This window comes from Neovison vison, chromosome 1, assembly GCF_020171115.1.
Source record: "Neovison vison isolate M4711 chromosome 1, ASM_NN_V1, whole genome shotgun sequence".
Lineage (NCBI taxonomy): Eukaryota > Metazoa > Chordata > Mammalia > Carnivora > Mustelidae > Neogale > Neogale vison.
This window is the reverse complement of record NC_058091.1, coordinates 82,365,412-82,381,931: the sequence shown is the minus strand read 5'-3', so window position 1 is coordinate 82,381,931 and position 16,520 is coordinate 82,365,412. Positions and strand designations below refer to the sequence as shown.

General features: G+C 40.9%; 1 protein-coding gene across 1 annotated transcript in view; it reads left to right on the top strand.

Annotated features, from left to right (window-relative positions):
• DCBLD1 (discoidin, CUB and LCCL domain containing 1) overlaps positions 1-16,520 on the top strand; it is a 67,580-nt gene that overhangs the window by 16,395 nt on the left and 34,665 nt on the right. The window contains 1 exon segment of the mRNA XM_044250029.1: positions 6,404-6,616. Within this exon segment, the coding sequence (XP_044105964.1) occupies positions 6,404-6,616 (213 nt within the window).

The following is a 16,520-nucleotide window of genomic DNA, read 5'->3' as shown; positions in this document are numbered from 1 at the left end:
CCTCGGGTAGCTCAATGGGTTAAGCGTCTCCCTTTGGCTCAGGTCCCCATCCCAGGGTCCTGGAATGGAGCCCCTCCTAGGGCTTCCTTCTCAGCTGGGAGTCTGCTTCTTCCTCTCCCTCTACTGCTCCCTCTGCTTGTGCTCTCTCTCTCCCTCTCTTCCTCTGTCAGTAAATAAATAAAATCTTTAAAAAATATATAAATAAAATAAAAATTTAAAAATGTGTACAGCCTCTTCAATCATAGTTTCAGTAACCATCAACCTCTCCCTGTCTCTTTTTTCTTATCTTGCTTCCTTCCTTTTCTTGCTCTCATATCTTAAGGCAAATCCCACACCTCATGTCATGTCATTTCAGCCCAAATATGTCATTAGGCCTCCCTAAAAAAAGACATTTCTTACATAACCTCAATACCATTATCATACCTAATAAAATGAATTAATACTTCCCTGATAGCAATAGCTCACTCACCTTCTTTAAGTTTTGTAAGGTTGGTTTTTCAAATCAGGATCCAAACAAAATTTACTTGGTTGCTGTTTATTTAACTTTCCTTTAATCTGACACAAATACTTTCTTTTATGCCTCTATACAGTTCATTGTTGAAGAATGTCCCAGCTTGGATGCGGCTAATGTCTTCCTTGTGGTGTCAGTAAACTTGCACATTTCCTATAGTGTCAGTAAACTTGTGCATTTCCTATAGCTCGGAAGTTAGACCTAAAGGCTTGATGAGATTTGGAGTTAATTATTGATTCACAGTTTGCTCTTTGGCAAGAGCGTTCATGGGTGTTGGTGCCTAGAGCACATTTTATCCTACCTGGAGACACATAGTATCTGACTACCTTACTCTTTGTCTTGCTAGGATCCATTAGTGAGTTTAGCTGGTAATACACCTGGTTCTTCGACTTTGACGTTCTTCCTCAACCTTCTACCCAGTGGTTTTCCATCTGTTTATGACCATTTCAGGAGTCACTTACCTTTCATCAGGGAACTGTTCATTTTAATAGGAGAATGTCGTGAAGATATCCAAAGGAATGTCTGATAGGGCAGCAGTTCAGATGTTTTTTGTTTGTTTTTAAGATTAAATACAAATATTTGTCATGAAATCGAATAAAGAGAGACAAAAATGTTTTTAAAATCCTAGAGCCATTTCTAAATCCCCACCATCAGTAAAGTAACCTAAAGGAAAGCCAATATAAATTGTATTTTCTCATCTGTAAACTGGACCATGTATGAGAGCCCCCCTCAGACATGCTACCCCATGCTCCTCAGACACATATGAGAAATTTGGGTAATGATTTTGGTGCAGAGAGATTTTTAGAATAAAAGTGGCCTCCTTTATTGATTGTCATTCAATATATACCTTTTCAATGCAAATGTGGATAATGTTTTATTTAAGCATAGTTTAAATAGTTTATACAGAATAACAAAATCCAGATAGTATAGCAAAGTATAAAACAGAATGAAAGCTTCTTCATTTTCACCCCCTGTCAGCCAAACTTAACCAGACTAACACTTTTTTAAATTAATCTTTTTCTGAGACAACTGTAGAATATATACAGTTGCAAGAAATAATAGAGAGGAAAGTTGTATACCCTTTACTTGGTTACCCTCAATGATAACATCTTGCTAGTCATAACCAGGAAATTGACATTGATATTCAAGAAATGGAACAGGAAGTGATAGATTTTTAAGCAACTTCTGTTGCCTTCCTTGTCAGTGATTCTTCACTAGAGCTAGGTGATGAGAGTAAGCTATCTAAGTGTTAGGGTAAGGTCCTGGGAATATTGCTTCCCTACTGTTGATCATTTGCATGCATCTGCCTTATCCAGTCCATGGTATGGTAGGCATTATCTCTGCTTCCCAGTTCTTCATTTTCCCCTCTGGCATATTTCTAGTCCTTTTTTTCCTCCAGCTTTATTGAGGTATAACTGACATATGATGTGTTAGTTTGTCTACAGTGTATTGATCTGATACACTTACATATTACATATTACATTATTACCTCCATGATGGTAGCTAACCTCCCGTAATCCCTGTTTCTTTTTTGTGGTGAGAACATTTGAGATCTACTCTCTTTAGCAACTTTCAAGAATCTATTACAGTATTATTAGTATATCTAGTTTTTTTAATTCATCAAGACCATGGAAGGACAAGAGGATGAAAATTCCTAATGTAGTTAATACCATGGAATCAATGTATTATATTAGTGCTTGCCACAGAAAACTCCCTAAATAGTCTCCTTGCACAGACAGGGGTGAAATTACAAACTTCTGATGACCGCTTGCTTTTTAATAAATTAGGACTCAGCAGTTCCTTTCAGGCTTTTTGGAATAACAAAGACTCCTAGAGTATCATTCTGATAGTTAATGGAAAAGAGAAATTTTTCCAAGGACGCACTGATCACCCAGGCAAAGTAATGATGGGAGAGTTGAAGCCAGACCTGCTTCCCTTCTGCTGGTATCACTGGGTGAAATTAGTTTCCTCTAGGGCTTTAGGGTAAAAGAAGTATAATTACAGGATTGAATAAATGTGATATCCAGGGATTTTCCTTTGTCATGACATGTCACTTAAGAATATAGTGATCAAATGAAAGTTGATTCACATATAATTACGCCTCATTTAATATTTAGCTGTGCTTTCCAGAAGGAGTTCACTTTTTCTTCTCTTATTAAAGGAGAGAATTTCCCCATAAGAAGAAAGGTGTTTAAATGTTTAAATGTTTGACCAGGTGATATCTTGGTGGGTTAGAGAGGGTAATGTGTGTATTAACACTCACGATTGTTTGTACACTAGTTACCCTAGTGTTGCCCTGTAGGTTGCTCAAAATCATAACCTCCCAAGTTGGGGCACGTCCTTGAATAGCTAGGATGGGGTGGGGACCTAGGACACTTTTCTCCTTTAAAAGGGCAGTGTCACTAGCTGGGTGAGATCACCTGCTGCCATTGTTTCCACATCTTCCAGTCTTCAAGAGAAACTATAAATTGGACTTTTTAATGAAAGACTTTATAAACAGGCAAATGATTCAAATTTTAAATCAAAGCCTTGTGCACTATGTACTTCTGCACCGTATGCTTCCCTCTGGTATAATTTTCATTTAACTTTCAACAGTTTTGTACTTACTGCCAAAGATGTCAGGAAAGATAGCTGTCACCTCAGCCTTAACCAGACTTACAACCTTTGCCCCCAAACCTGCTCTCTCTCTGGGCTTCTAATTCTGTCTATATTAGCCTTAGTGTTGCAATCATTTCTGGACTCAGAATCTCAGTGGGGTTTTGGTTTTTTTTTTCTTCTCTCATCTTCCCCATTAAACCAAAACCTAAGTCTGTTGATTTTTTTTTTTTTTAGATTTTCTTTAAATTCGAGTTAGTTAACATAGAGTATATTATTAGTTTCAGGGGGTAGAATTTAGTGATTCTTCAGTTGCATACACCACCCGGTGTTCATTACATCAAGTATCCTCTTTAATGCCCATCACCCAGTTACCCCATCCCCCCACCTGCCTCTCCTCCAGCAACCCTCAGTTTGTTTCCTAGAGCTGAGTCTCTTATGGTTTGCCCACCTTTCTGTTTTTACCTTACTTTATTTTTCCTTCCCTTCCCCTATGTTCATCTGTTTTGTTTCTTAAACTCCACATATGAATGAAATGATATGATATTTGTCTTTGACTGACTTATTTTGCTTAGCATAATACCCTCTAGTTCCATCCATGTCATTGAAAATGGCAAGGCTTCATTCTTTTTGATGGCTGAGTAATATTCCATTGTATATACATCTTTATCCATTTGTCAGTCGATGGACATCTGGGTTCTTTCTCTATTTTGGCTGTGGTAGTCACTTCTGCTATAAACATTGGGGTTCATGTACCCCTTCGAATCACTGTTTGTATCCTTCAGATAAATACCTATTAGTGCAATTATTAGGTCATTGGATAGTTTCTGGGTTTTTTGTTTGTTTTTTGTTTAAGGGTTATCTATTTATTCAAGAGAGAAGGAAGTAGAGAGTGAGAGTGCAAGCTGGGAGATGGGCAGAGGGAGAGAGAGAATCCTAAGCAAGTGCCATGCCCATTGTGGAGCCCAACTTGGGGCTCAGTCCCAGGACACCATGATTATGACCCCTGCTGAAATGAAGAGTCAGAGGCTACCCAAGCACCCTAGGGTAGCTCTATTTTTAACTTTTTGAGAAACTTTTTGAGAAACTTTAACTTTTTGAGAAACTTTCATACCATTTTCCAGAGTGGCTGCACCAGCTTGCATTCCCACCAACAGTGTAAGAGGGTTCTCTTTCTCCGCATCCTCACCAACACCTGTTGTTTTCTGAGCCTTTGATTTTTTTTTCTTGTGAATTTCCCTGTTTTTTTTTTTTTTTTTCCTTCCCCTTTCTAGCTGCTCCATTCCTAGCCCTTGTATGGCTCTTCTGATCCAGATTCTCCCCACATTCTAGGTCCTGTAGCATTGCCCTACCCGGTTGATCATCCTTTTTAAAACATTTCTTTCATTATCTCCCTTCTCAAAAATGTCTGTGGGTCTCTATAGTCTTCCATGTAAATTCCAAAGCTTCTCCCAGATGTGCAGGTGTCCAGTGGTTTTATCTTAATATCATCTACATTTCTGCTTGTGTTCTTGGTAAGTTAACTCTTATCCCCCATCCATCCATCTGGCCGGAAGGGTTGGGAATCTTGTGGCAGTTTCTGGATTATGGGTAGATTCTTCTTCTTAGACTTGTCTGCTGAGATAGGGTATTTCTGGAGTTCTGTGCCCTGCCTACCCGCCCCCCCCACCGCCAGGTTTTTTGTTTTTTTTTTTTAAGCCTCCATTATCATTTGGGCTATAAACCTCAGGGCCAGAGAAGAGTGGGATAAAGGAAAGCCCCCGGCCAATCCTTCTCCAGCTCAGGAAGAGGTTGGAGGAGGAAGAAGGCTGCCTTGGGCTTTAGATTCCCACTATGCCCAAATTGGGGCTTCTTTGTGGGAGACTTTGGGATGCAGAGGCCTTGTTTTATTACTGAGAGAATTCTTTCTCTAACCAATTTCTGCTTTGTCTCCCTCCAGTTAAGGACAGAAATTCTTGCTTTTATGTGAAGCCATACTGGCCACAAGAATTTTGTCATTTGAACGCAGTGCATGCTCATTTACCTTGCAACCCACCCAGCTATGCATGCCATTAGATATTTAAGTGAGGGACCAGTCACTTTAATCTACTGGGACAATGTGTCGGTCAATTGATGAACTTCTCTATTCAGAAAAGTCTTAAGGAAATGTCTTATTTTAGTGAAGTAGTGATAATTCACTGAAATAGTTCTTTTCCTGCCTTCCTCTGTGCTTTAAGCTCCCGGGATGACACACAGCACCCAGTATTAGTTAGCTGAGCATATGACTGTCTCCCATTTCACTGAGTTCTGCGAAGCTGCCATTGCTGCTTTTTTGTGTATCCATCTCTACCAGTTCTGGTATGCACCGAGCTCTCCATGCACTAGACCCTTGACACTCCCTAATGACACATCCTGGGGCTATCAGGATCCTTCCAGTCTGTGACTGTCGTTAACTGCGACATGAATGTCGAACAGTTGGAAACCTCCAGCTGTAAGGGGCTCTACCCTCCTCTCAGCCTACATCTCAAATTCTGCCAGCAGCACGAGGCCCACGCTGACTTGTTTGACTAAATGGTGACCCTCTGGAAGTTAGACGATTCTTTTCTCCACCACAAATTATGGCATGGCATTGCCTTGCTAATAGATGAAACCACAAATGGCAAATCTGTGAATGCCAAGGGCCTACTGTGTAAGTTTCCATGGTAGATAAATAGATGATTAGAAAAAGTGGTATGATCAAATGATGTGTTGGCTGAGGGCTTTCCATTCTAATATGTGAAACACTTTGGTCCAAAATAGTCAGAAGATTAAACTGGGAGACAAGATGAAATAACACAAAATTTAACCTCCTCGTTCTGCTGCTTCTTTTCTCCTCCTCCTCCTTCTTCTTCCTCTTCTTCCTTTCCCCTCTTCCTTCTTTCCTTTCCTCCTTCCTCTTCCTCCCTCTGCTCCTCCTCCCCTTCCTGCTCCTTCCCTTCCTCCTCCTTCTTCTTCTTCACATTTCCCTCTATGAAGGAATAACATACATGACTTGGAGATTGTACTAGACTCTCTCAATCCTCAGTAAGATTTTTTTTAAAGATTTTTATTTATTTATTTGATAGACAGAGAGAGATCACAAGTAGGCAGAAGGCAGGCAGAGAGAGGGGGGGAAGCAGGCTCACCGCTGAGCAGAGAGCCCGATGTGGGGCTCGATCCCAGGACCTCGAGATCATGACCTGAGCCGAAGGCAGAGGCTTTAACCCACTGAGCCACCCAGGCGCCCCAATCCTCAGTAAGAATTAAAGTCACTCCTCTCATTCTCTTTTTCTTTATCAGGTGATGGCTGTGGGCACATAGTGACCTATCAGGACAGTGGCACCATGACGTCCAAGAATTACCCAGGGACTTACCCCAATCACACGGTTTGTGAAAAGACCATCAGAGTACCAAAAGGGAAGAAACTGATCCTGAGGATAGGAGATTTGGATATTGAATCCCAGACCTGTGCTTCTGACTACCTTCTCTTCACCACCAATTCTGATCAGTATGGTAAGAAAAGAGGTCTAGGTTTCTGTGAGCATGAAGTAATTTGAAGCTTGGGAGGGAGGGCAAGTCTTGTGTTGATGAGTGTTATAGCCTGGGAAGATTCGAAGAGAAGCTTGCCTTTTGTCAACTCTTAGGGTAGCTCCCATGGATACACTTGCTTCCTAAGCTGTGGTAAAGACATCTGAGAGGATTCAGCATTGGCCTCGTGTGTGCCCCAGAAGCACTGTTTGAGTGTGTATCTCGCTGGGAAGAGAACTGGAGATGTATGGCACTTGACTAAAACATCTACAAGTCATTCATTCGTGTTACAGATGTTTATTGAATGGCAAGTGTGTATTCAGGAACTCTGTGGGATACAGCAGTGAAAAGAACTAAGTTCCTCCTTCATGGAGCTTGCTTTGGTGGGGAGGGGAAATGGGAAATCAAATGTATCTATCCTAGGAGAAGCAGTGAGAAAGAAGAATAAGAATAAGAAAAATAGGGCATCTGAAGGTTGTATAGAGCCTGTTTTTGAGTGGGTTTCTACTGCTTCAACTTGGATGGTCAGGAAGACTTCTCCAGTATGGGAGCATTTGAGCAAGAGACCTGAATGACTCGAGGGAATGGGCTGTGTACATATGTCTGACGTCGGAATTTTCTGGATAAGGGAACAGCAGGTGTAGAGGACAGTTTCCAAAATAATCTTTTGAAATCAAGCTTTTTTGTGCTTTGGGGTGTGCAGTTAGCACACCGGAGTCTGAAATCACTGCAACAGTGACCCCTTGATCCTGGGTCCAGGGAAAGAGCTTAGGTTTAGACAATCCAAAAATAAAGACAAAATCTTATATATAGGTTCTTTTGAGGTTAGAGGTTTATGGAAATACTCTATACATACAGCTCCAAAAATGATATAGGTTTTATCTGCCTACTAGCTCTGCAGGCAGCTTCTCAAACACAAATACTTTTCAATGTTGTCTTTAGCTTTGCATGCAGACATGTTTCCTCTCTCCTGGTGCCTCCCAGCATGGAGCCCCAGACTAGCCCGCAGACCATTCAGAGGTCTGTGCTTATCCAGCCCCCATGGGAAAAAAAAATCTAGAATTTTTTATCCCTGGGATTTTATGTCGTTTTAATGATGGCTGAATTACTCTGACAGACTGAAGACAGTTTATTTCATATAATTGGTTGCAACTTTTAAACTTGATTCAGATGGGAAAAATGAGCAGTGCCTGGGTGGCTCAGTTGATCAAGCATCTCACTTTGGTTCAGGTCGTGATCTTGGGGTCCTGGGATCAGCCCCGAGTGGGGCTCTGTGCTCAGTGGGGAGCCTGCTTCCCCCCCACACTCCCTCTGACCCTATTCCCACTCATGCTCTCTCTTTCTCAAGTAAATAAAATCGTTATAAAAAAAAAATGAGAAACATGAAAATTCGAGGGATGCTGGAAGCCCTGGGAATACTTACTGGTGATCACATGTATATTAATTTGTGGAAGCACTCTTCAGGGAATCACTCATCAGCCAGAAAATGTCATTCACATTCAGAAGGGAGGACTGTGGATCAGAGAGAGCCCTCCTGTAAGATGGGAGGAAAAACACTGAGGGGCCAGAAACAGCTTTCCCACACTGGTGTCTCCCAGGGACCATCACCTTTCCTGGAAGGGGAGCAGTTAATTCCGTCTGCTGACAGAGAAGCTGAATAGTCGGCTCTGTTGCCGTCAGCCTCTCTCAAATCAGAGGTGAGGTGAGAAGAACAAGAAAGGGGAGCAAATCATCCCAAAGCAGGACTGGAGAATGGATGTTGCCTTCCCACACCGTGAATTTACTTCCTCGTCTCCCATGTATATTCACAAATGTACAGAAAAGAGGAAACACATAGGATTAGTGACATGGTAGGAGCTAGGTTCTGAGGTGATTGTGTTTGGCTTCAGGGCACTGACCTCTCTATGTCTAGATTTCTCGAATTTTCAAGGCTTAGAACCTTCACTGGGAAATGGGTAATGAATTACAATTCACCTGTAGAAGTAAAGCCAAGTAAATTAATTTTTCTTTTTATAATTTTTTCTATATACCAGTTAGCTTTATCTTTTAAAAACAGAGTTTGTGCCCATTGTAGAAATAAACATGTTCAGTGTCTGTTTTTATGCCAGGCACATGGTTGACCCTTACATAGATTTTCTGGATCCTTATATCCACCTTGAAGGTAAATGTTATTAATTCCTTTCTACAAGCAGGAAAACTAGAGCACAATAAGTTGTTTTTTTTTTTTGTTTTTGAGTAATACGCCAAAGATCACACAACTAGTTAAGATATGAAAGGAGAATTTGTATCCATATCTTTGTGGCTCAGATACCTGTTTCCAGATGTCCGCTCCTCTGTCCCAGTCCCACAACTCAAAGAAAACCACAACACATTCTTAGCCCAGTATTATATTATACAGCAATTTTGTCTAAAATGTAGGCAGAACTAATAATACTTTTGGCTAGGGATGTTCTTAAGATAAAATATTTAATGATGCTCAGAATTTTTCTTTTGTGGCTACTTTAAAGATTTCCATGCCTAGACAAACCCAGCAGACAAGTGTAAGAGAAATAGCAATAAAAGAAATATCTGGAAGGAAAATTAGGGTATTTTAGTCCCATAAGAATATTTTTAAAAAATTAAATGCTGGGCGCCTGGGTGGCTCAGTGGGTTAAGCCTCTGCCTTCGGCTCAGGTCATGATCTCAGGATCCTGGGATCGAGTCCTGCATCGGGCTCTCTGCTCAGCAGGAAGCCTGCTTCCTCCTCTCTCTCTCTCTGCCTGCCTCTCTGCCTACTTGTGATCTCTCTCTGTCAAATAAATAAATAAAACCTTAAAAAAAATAAAATAAAAAATAAAAAAATAAAAATTAAATGCTTATTTTAAAAAATTAATTAAATAGTTCTTAAAATTAAAAATTAATTAAAAATTTAAAAGATTAAATTAAATTAATTTTTTAAAAATTAAATGCTTAAATATTTTTTTAAAAATTAAATACAAGGTATAGAGTGTATACTGTGTATGTTGTATGTGTTGCATATATATGTTTGTGTCTTTTGTTATTTTGAAGAGCATTCTGAAAGGACCCACTTACTCATATACATGTACTTATAATATTTAATCCAGTGGGGGTTTTTGTGTTTTTGTTTTTTTTAAAGATTTTATTTATTGATCTGACAGAGAGAGAGAGAGAGATCACAAGTAGGCAGAGAGGCAGGGGGAAGCAGGCTCGCTGAGCAGAGAGCCGGATGCGGGGCTCGATTCCAGGACCCTGAGATCACGACCAGAGCCGAAGGCAGTGGCCCAACCCACCGAGCCATTCAGGTGCCCCTGGTCCAGTGCTTTGAATGTCGTAGATCTACTCAGTGAATAAATGATTTTTTAATAAAGTGAATCAACAAGTTCAGTGACAAACCAGTTAACTAAAACATGTTACAATTACTTGGCATATGAAACATGTATTAGTTTAAAAGATTATTAAGATGGGAAGCTGCTTATGATATAGTGTTAGGTAAAATATGAATATATGCTAATGTTCTGACAATAGGAAAAAACCTTCCAATAAAATAAGACAATGTAGGGATGCCTGGGTGGCTCAGTTGGTTGGATGAATGCCTTCGGCTAAGGTCGTGATCCCGGAGTCCCAGGATCGAATCCCACATTGGGCTCCCAGCTCCATGGGGAGTCTGCTTCTCCCTCTGACCTTCTCCTCGCTCATGCTCTCTCTCATGTCTCTCTCTCTCAAATAAATAAGTAAAATCTTTAAAAAAAAAATAATAAGACAATGTAACTTCAGCAGAATCTTATAGTGAGGCTTTAGAAGTTTTAACTACTGGTATTGTTATGTCTTCTCTCTATTTTCTATTTTTTCCCTCACAAACATAAGTTGATATGTTGTTAATACAGGATGCCTGGGTGGCTCAGTCATTTAAGCATCTGCCTAGGGCTGGGGTCGTGATCCCCAGGGTCCTGGGATCCAGTCCCACATCAGGCTCCCTGCTCAGCAGGGAGTCTGATTCTCCCCCTGCTCCTAGGCTCTGCTCATGCTCGCTCTCTCGCTCTTTCGCTCTCTCTCCCTCTCTTGCAAAATCAAAGAAATAATAACTTTTTTAAAAACTTGAAAAAAGAAATGTTAATGCAGAATAGATTTCCTTTGTTAACTTAGTTAAAATAGTCCCCTGGTCAGTTTGAATTTCCCTAAGGAGCATGGGGGAGGTAGGAGTGTTTTGCCATCCTGTGCCCCAGCTCAGGGTGGGCGTTGCTGTGGGGCCGTTGCCCAGTTCCCGGGACAGTGGGAGGCCATTCTGCAGCCAGTGTAGCCACAGGACCCGGCTTGCCTGCGGAGGGGGAGCCCTAGTGTTCGTCCGAGGTCCCAGGGATCCACAACACTAGTCTGGGCTGGTGGGGGTGGCGGAAAATGCCCACAGCGGTGGGGAAAGAATGTTGTGGAATACCTCTCTGAAATTCCCATCTGTGATGGTTCTAATGATTACATGTGTGGCTGAAATAGCCGAATAGTTTTAGTTTATCCAACTCAATTTTTTTTATTAACCACTTAATCATTAAAACCCATGCCAAGAGATTTTAAGGCTCAATGCTATCACAATTTTGAATATGGAGTTAATGTTTTGAAAAAGAGTAATGTTTTTTGGCATTAGTGTTTGTAAGCTCTGCCAAGAATGGAAGTACTTGGAATGTGATTGCATTAACAATTGTGAATATGCTGGAGTTGTATGCTTTTAATCATCGTGCAGTTTGTGTATAATGGTTCATCCCGCCTGCCAGTTTTCTTTTAAATGTTTGGTTCGTATACTTTTGGGCACTATTCTAATCCACACTCTGGGTAGTAAAATGCACTGTAAACAAGTGTAAGCCATACCAGCTTTCCCAGTAATCAGGCAAAATATACACTTGATCTCATTGCTTTTAAAAGGCCTGATACAGACAAGGTGGGATTATTATTCTGTTTGTCAGGTATTATAATAATAGTTGATATTTCAGATTCAACATCAGGTAGAAGGATTACATATATATTTACTACTGAGTGAAGACATAGACTCTTCCTTTCAAAATACCCTTGAAACAGCCAGGAAGCAGCAAAGTTGACAAACAATATCAACCTTACTTTGGAAAATGGGGGGGGGGGGTTGTTTTTTGTTTTTTGTTTTTTAAGAACAAAATGAGTTTTAGGGGCACCTGGGTGGTCCAGTCAGTTAAGCGTCTGCCTTCGGCTGGGATCTTGATCTCAGGGTCTTGGGATCGAGCCCAGCATTGGGCTCCCTGCTCAACAGGGAGGCTGCTTCTCTCTCTCCCCCTGTCCCCTGCCACCCCTGCTTATGTTCTCTCTCACTCATTCTCTTTCAAATAAATAAATAAATAATATCTTGAAAAAAAAAAAAAAAGAACAAAATAAATTTTTAAAGATATTCTTAAACACAAATTTTACTTTTAACAAAACATTTTGAATCTAAAACACAGGTACCAACGTGTGTGCTTATATCCTGGCTAAAAAAAAGTCTGTAAGAAGTATCATAGTTTGCTTAGTAGAGGTTGTTTTTACTATAACTGAGGGAATTCTGGGCTTTTGTTTGTTTAGGAGACCAAAGAAGCTGAGACTACCTTCCAAAGAAACATTCATGTCTCTTTTATGTTCTAGGATTCAAGCTAGGGTCACAAGCATTTTGCTGTCATGACTCCTCATTCTGCTTTAACCTGGGAGAGTTCCTCCTCTTACTTTGTCTCTTTACATAGTTTTGAAGAGTTTCAACTGTTTCTTTTGTAGGATGCCTGTTCCTTTGGGTTAGTTCAGTGTTTCCTCATGATTAAATTCAGATTATGCATTTTTGGAAAATAGAACATGATCCCTTTTTAAAGTGATCTTTGAAAGGCTTGTTTGCAAAAATGTCCGGCATTAAAAATTGTGAGGTCCCTTGTCTCCTGAGGAATGCGAAGTAAGTCTGCATTGTTTTCTTTGGTTCCCTTTTCACGGCTTTCCTCAGGTGGACTTTTTTTGGCTTTCGAAACTACATTCATTCAAGTTACGTCGGGTGTCTTCCCCATACAGTTCTGCCTTGTTCAAAGAGGTCAGTGTAATATGAGACTGTGCAAAAATGTAAATTTAAGGTGCTAACTTCTTTACAGAGTTCATCTTATATTTGGACGCATGAGGCCAAAGAGACTTGACTGAGGATAGCCAACGCTATCCTGGATTGAACAAATTCATTTTAAGCCTGAATCTGAAGATTAAAACAAAGAATCTATTTACATGATATATCTTAAGATTTAAAATTGTTGTATAATACAATTCAGATAGCTGCTTTGGTACTGGTTCTTGATTTCTAGCCTTTTATAGTCATGATCTAAAATAATAATGGGTTAATTATATAAACGTTAAAATAACATTAAAATACCTTAAACTTGGGGGAAAAGCAGATGCTAATTTAGACACTGTGTCGTACCAAAATACTTACATTTCAAGTATAAAATATCTAACTTTTATTTATGACACTGAAGAGGGAGGGCTGTGAATTCATACTGAAGGTCATTATTCTCAACTCTAAAACTCTTATGACTCATCCTACAGTTAAGTTTCATTTCCAGTCATGCTAACCAGAAAGGGCCTGCTCTCAGGGACCCCAGAGGAATTGTCATTTCTGTTTTCCTGATATTTCAAGAAGATTGACTGGATTCCAGTTTCCCCTGAAAGTTGGCCTTCCCTTGATGTGTGGAGTTCAGGGTCGTCCCTGGGCCCCCTGAAGGACTTGCTGGAAGAATGTGGGTGGAACTAAATACTGGCTTCTCAGACTCCCCTACCTGGGTCACTGAGGATCCGTGAAAACAGGCTGGCCTTCAGCATGCATTGAGATTGGCACTGTCATTTCTGCCGGGATTCTTCACTTGTGCTGAAGAGTGCAGCCTCTGGAATTAGACTGCTTGCCTTCAGGTTGCTGCTGTGTGCTCAGTTATTAATTTCTTAACTGTGAGCAAATCATGTTATCTTTCCATATCTCCATTCCCCTATCTTTAAAATGGGCAAAATGGGGTGCTTGGGTGGCTCAGTCGGCTAAGCGTGTGCCTTCAGCTTGGGTCATGGTCCCAGAGTCCTGGGGTCAAGTCCTGCATTGGGCTCCCTGCTCAGCAGGCAGCCTGCTGCTCCCTCTCCCCTTGCTCCTCCCTGCTGCTCGTGCTCTCTCTCTCTGTGTCAAATAAATAAATAAATAATCTTTAAAAAATAATAAAATGGGCAAACTAGGACTCTCTACCATCTTTGGGTGATGGAGGCACATATGTGTAACTTAAAAGAATGATGCTGATGCCTGGCACAAAATAAGCACTCAGCAAATGTTGGCCATCATCACCCTCCCTCCTCTCCACCTCTCCTTCCTCCCGCTTTCCTTCCCTCTTCCATCCTCCCCCTGCCCCCCTGCTCCTCAGTGGCCTTGCACTCAGCTTATTCTTGGTCTAAGAGGTCTAAGAGTGTAGAAACACATTGGTCCCCTCAGTACCCTGAACACTTCCCTGCCACCGAGTAGAGGCTGAGCTGCAGCAGCACACCCTGCCCTCCCTGTGCATTCCTGGTCACCTGAGTTTGCCTGAATCATTCCAAGCACATGGCAGGGGTTCCCTGAGCTGGAAATAGCTCCCTGTACAGATCTTCTCCATCCAGCTTCGTGAGATGAGCAGAAAACACATCCTCTCCAAGCCCACAGGTCATTTTGCTCAGTTTGGCTTTTTTATTTCACTGCCAGCCCATGTCTTTGTATCTATTTCTTATGGAAAGAGCCTCCTGATGTTTCCCTCTCTTTTTTTGCCAGTCTGTGGTCCTGCCAGGCTGGCCAAGGTTATCTCGTTGAATATAATTATAATTTCTTTCTTTCCTTATTTCAAAAATTATTAATTGTACCCTCCTATCTGCAGAAACTTGTCAGCGTGGCATTCAAGGCTCCCTGACTCTTCTCCCCACCCCCATTTCCAGCCTCATTGCTGAGTCTCCCTGTATCTGTGCCTTTTCCTGGACATATTATACATACAGCTTCCTGCAATGGTATTTTTATTGACAGTGTTCCTCCCATAGGTCTCTTTTCCTTCCCCTGCATTTCCTGCCCCTTCTAACACAGACACACATACATACACACAAACCAGATCCATTGCTACTTACCCTGGAGCCCCAGAGCCTTCTTGGACGTCCAGCAGCATCAGTTACTCCCTCTCTGGCGCTTGTGTTGATTCTCTAAGCCTTTGCTACTGGAGACCAATCTCAGTTTGAGATCATTATGTTAGCTTCTCTACCAGATATAGGGTTCCCTGAGCAAGGAATTGCATTTTAGTCATTTTTTCACTATCTGGAGTATGCTTAGTATACTCTTGCATTTGTACATGCTCACTGAATTAATTCATTAATTCATACAATTCATTAATGAGTCTGATTGCATGTAGCTTGATTTTGGCAAACATATATTTTTAAAAATCTGCCTTTTGGGGGCGTGTGGATGGCTCAGTTAAGTGACTCTTGATTTTGCTCAGGTCATGATCTCAGGGTCATGAGATGGAACCTCATTTGGGGCTCCCTGCTGGGCATGGAGCCTGCTTAAGATTCTCTCTCCCCCTCTCCCTCTGCCCACCCTACCTCCACACCGGCATACACATTCTCTCTCTCTCTCTTAAAAAAAAAAATCTGGATTTTCACAAAAGATAAAGTATCGTTATTCACACTGTATTCCTTGATCTGTAAGTATCTCCTCTGATAGATTTGATAAAAGATTTGATTTACATAAAATTTTAGGATTCTACTTGTTCTGTAGAAAAGACCATGAAGAGCTGTAGAAGGCTCTTACACTTGAGCATTCAGTATATGCTCTACACTGGGTTTAGTTCTTGAGACTAACTAACCCATTCGACTGTCCTGATAGCCCTGAGGTTGGGCCTGTTTTAACATCCACAGCTAAGAACACCGAAGCTCAAATAGGTCAAGTAACTTGCTTATCACTTTCCTAGACCTGGGATGTGAGTGTGGGCATTTGATTCCAGCGACTCCGCTCTTGAACCCAGTAATGTCCTTGAAACCATCTGACCCAGCAGCTTGTGTATAAGAAGACCTCAGCTGTAGTTTTGTCTGTCATTTGCTGGAAGAGATGGAAACTTCTCCAGGCCTCCCCACGGGGGTATCCTGAGAATAAGATGGAGTTCTGAGAAATCACTTACATGACAAGTACTAGTATAAATATAAGCTTTCAAAGAAATGCTTTGTAGCCAAAATGCTTTAAGAGGTATTGTGGTCAGGGATAGGAAGAAACCAGCTTGCCACGGGAACCAAATGGTGAATTGGTTGAATTGGTTGAATTGATCTGCCGCATGATTTGAGATATAGAAAAAACCAGGAAGTTCAAGAATTGTTCTCTTCCACTTCCTGTCCTTCCACTTCCACTCCCAGTATTCTTTTAACCATTGTCAGTGATCTAGAAATAGAGCAGTGTGAAGCCAGCCATTACATTACATTATGCTGGGAACAAGAGAAATGGGGAAACGAGGGTAAGTGTTTTGATTACAACAAGTTTTCTGTGATAATTTTTGGAATGATACATATCGGGCACACTGCATTAATATCTAATCATTATGCCTTGTCTGTTGATTTTTAGAAAAATCCTAAATAGGGAAAAAACACAAGATCGGTAGCGTCTATTTTCTAAGTGGTTTATGTCTCCCAGACATATTATGAAGAATGCAAAATTTTCACAACTTTTAAAAATAATACTAAAAAACAGCCTTCAAAGAAATTCCTAGCTTGTGCAAAGTTGTTTTGGGCCTCAGAAGTACATTCATTCTCCTCCAATTGGGTCTACTTGAGAAGGACTGCTTTTTGTTTATTTGTTTTTGTTTTATTTTGTTTTGTCTTTTATGCCATGATAGAAGTC